Source organism: Ananas comosus, linkage group 24 (genome assembly GCF_001540865.1).
Source record: "Ananas comosus cultivar F153 linkage group 24, ASM154086v1, whole genome shotgun sequence".
Taxonomy (NCBI): domain Eukaryota; kingdom Viridiplantae; phylum Streptophyta; class Magnoliopsida; order Poales; family Bromeliaceae; genus Ananas; species Ananas comosus.
Window position 1 is genome coordinate 2427384 of NC_033644.1, and position 2832 is coordinate 2430215.

Consider the following 2832-nt stretch of genomic DNA (forward strand, 5'->3'; position numbering starts at 1 on the left):
AAATAAGGCGATAATTTTAAATCCCTGCAAGCAATGTTCTGCAAGTACATGAATACTTCACAGGAGTCCTGCAATTTCGAAATTAAACTTTGCTATAGTGGGAATCTAAGCAAACTCATCGACATTGTTGACGACGACGATGTCGGAAACATACGGAGACTCTATAAAACCCACACTTATCTGATGGAGCTTTATGCTGTGAGTAACTTAGTTGAGAGAAAGATTGCTACTTGTGATCCCGATGATATAGACGAAGTGCTTATAGACGAACAACTGGATCTGTTGATTAACAGGTGTTCCGGGAATGCATCTACTCCTCAGCAGACAAGTTTTGAAATAGTTGGCTCGTAAGTTACACTATTATTTCTTTTGCACCATTACCGAGCCTTATTGCACTTGTAACATCTTTATTTTAAGCGGTTGCACTACTCTCAATGCCTTTTGCACCATTATATTTTACCTCTTTCAAATGTAAGCAATATATATTATACGGTTGCACTATTACATAATTGATTCATTATATATTGTTTTTATGCTGCACTGGTTCGCGTAGTATTTTGCATCATTACGGGTGTATCTTGCACCGTATAAACTTTACACTTAAGGGTTCTTGTACTATTTAATATTTACAATGCACTCCTTGCTTTCACTTGTGCTGCAGATCTTCTCATCCTATTCTCATTGACGATGCAGAAGCGGCAGACAGTGACGACGGTTTTATTATCGCTGATCTGAAAGACGAGTCAGATTCCGACGTTAGCATCCGTATCGTCTCGACTTCTCCCGACGAAGCTCATCGGACATACAGCGCCATGGATGTGCTCCCGTTGCGGCAAGGCGAAACAGTGGGACTTACTGCTGAGCAATTTCGCGACGACGAGCTTGAAGAAGACCTCATTGTAAACAGCTCTACGATGGAGTCAGTTGTTGACGTCGCAGATGCGGACGATGTCCACGAGGGCCAGCTCTACAAGACGCAAGGCGACTTCAAACGAGCTCTCAAAGCATACGCAATGAAAAGAGGTTTTGAGTACGCACCGACGAAATGCAACGACCATAAGATAACCGCACGATGCCGTGTCTCAGATTGTCCTTGGAGAATAAAGGCGCGTCAAGTACCAGGAATTGCTCAATGGTGGGTGAAGAAATTTGATTCCCAACACACTTGTAGTAGGGCAATAGGGGGATTGGGCCACAGGAATTGCGATGCGGCTTTTATAGCATCATTTGTTAGGGAGCAGGTGGTGGCAAACGAGAAATACACGCCGAAAATGGTTCAGACCGAGATTCTTCGGCAGCACGGCGTAAAAATTTCATACTGGAAAGCCTACCGGGCCAGAGAATTGGTCATTCAAGAGGTGCGCGGCGATTTCGAGGGCTCGTTCGCTCTACTTCCCTCGTACATGCAAGAGTTGAAGAGTGGAGATGCGGAAACATGTCTCCAATTACTTTACCAGGACGAGGGTCATTTTCACCGTTTTTTCTGGGCATTCGGTGCAGCGATTCGAGCATTCCGGAAGCACTGCAGGCCGCTTATTGGTCTGGATGGTACGTTATTGCACAATTACGCCACTGTCACACCATTATTTCGCTATATTGCACTATTATATATTATATTCATGAATGTAATGAAATACTTTGCACGATTACACATTAATATACACGGTTTCTTATTCTTCCAGGAACCTTCCTAACTGGTAAGTTTAGAGGTTGTCTGCTGACGGCGTCATGTATTGATGGGAATAACTGCATATTGCCATTGGCGTGGGCAGTTGTTGAAGGTGAAAATCGGTATTCCTGGCAATGGTTTCTTGAACAGTTACGGGATGGCGTCGTCGGTGATCGCGACTCCAGCAGAGCAAATACTGTACTTACTATTGTTTCCGACCGCCAAAAAGGATTGATTGATGCTGTATCCGATGTTTTTCCGGATGCAGCTCATGGTTATTGCATTTACCATCTGTCTACCAATCTCCCGCACGCGCCAAAGAATACACCTGCGTGGAGAAGATTTTGGGCTGCGGCTCGTGCATACACTGTAGCGGAGTTCAACGAACACATGGAGAAGATGAAGGAGTTGAACCCCGAACAGTACAAGTATGTGGTCAAGCTTCCTCGGCATAGGTGGGCTACCCATTGCTTCTTGGGAAGGCGTTATTCAATGCTCACTTCCAACTGTGCCGAGACGATAAATAGTGTAATTCGACATTTAAAGGGCCTTCCAATTACCTACCTCGTCGAGGAAACACGAAAGAAAACAGCTTGTTATTTTTACCAAAGAAAAAATAATGGGGAGAATATTACCAGTGTAGTAACACCCTATGCAGAAAAGATATTAGGGAGCTCAAGGGAATCGTCCCGCTTTTACACGCTGAATCCTTCGACCGATGTCCTATTTCAGGTATTATTGTTTATGTTGCACCATTTAGTCAGTATCTTACACTACTTATCAATCGGTTACATATAGTCATTACACTATCTGTCCCACCCTTTGGATTGGCTTGTTTTTTTCAGGTAATTGCAGCCGACCATACGGATGTTGTGGATCTTTCCAAAAAGACATGTTCCTGCAAGCGATGGGACATTGACGGCATTCCATGTAATCATGCCATGGCAGCAATTTCATTTAGGCTACGGGATCCGTATGATTTTGTCGAGGACTGGTTTAAGATCTCGACTTATCGTGCAACCTACAACGATTGCGTCCCCCCCACCAGAGGCAAAGAGCAATGGCCTGCAATACCAAGTAATGTTGTTCTGCCACGGCCGCCAAACGTCCGCATACAACCGGGCAGAAGAAAGGTTTCGCGGCGAGAGTCTATTGCTAACGGC

The 2832-nt window shown here is 44.5% G+C and overlaps 1 protein-coding gene across 1 annotated transcript; it reads left to right on the forward strand.

The window, feature by feature from the left end:
• Window positions 839–2467, forward strand: LOC109728780. Its single transcript, XM_020259305.1, has 2 exons — window positions 839–1548; window positions 1683–2467. Exons 1-2 carry the CDS (start codon window positions 915–917, stop codon window positions 2465–2467), a joined length of 1419 nt encoding a protein of 472 aa, XP_020114894.1. The 5' UTR covers window positions 839–914.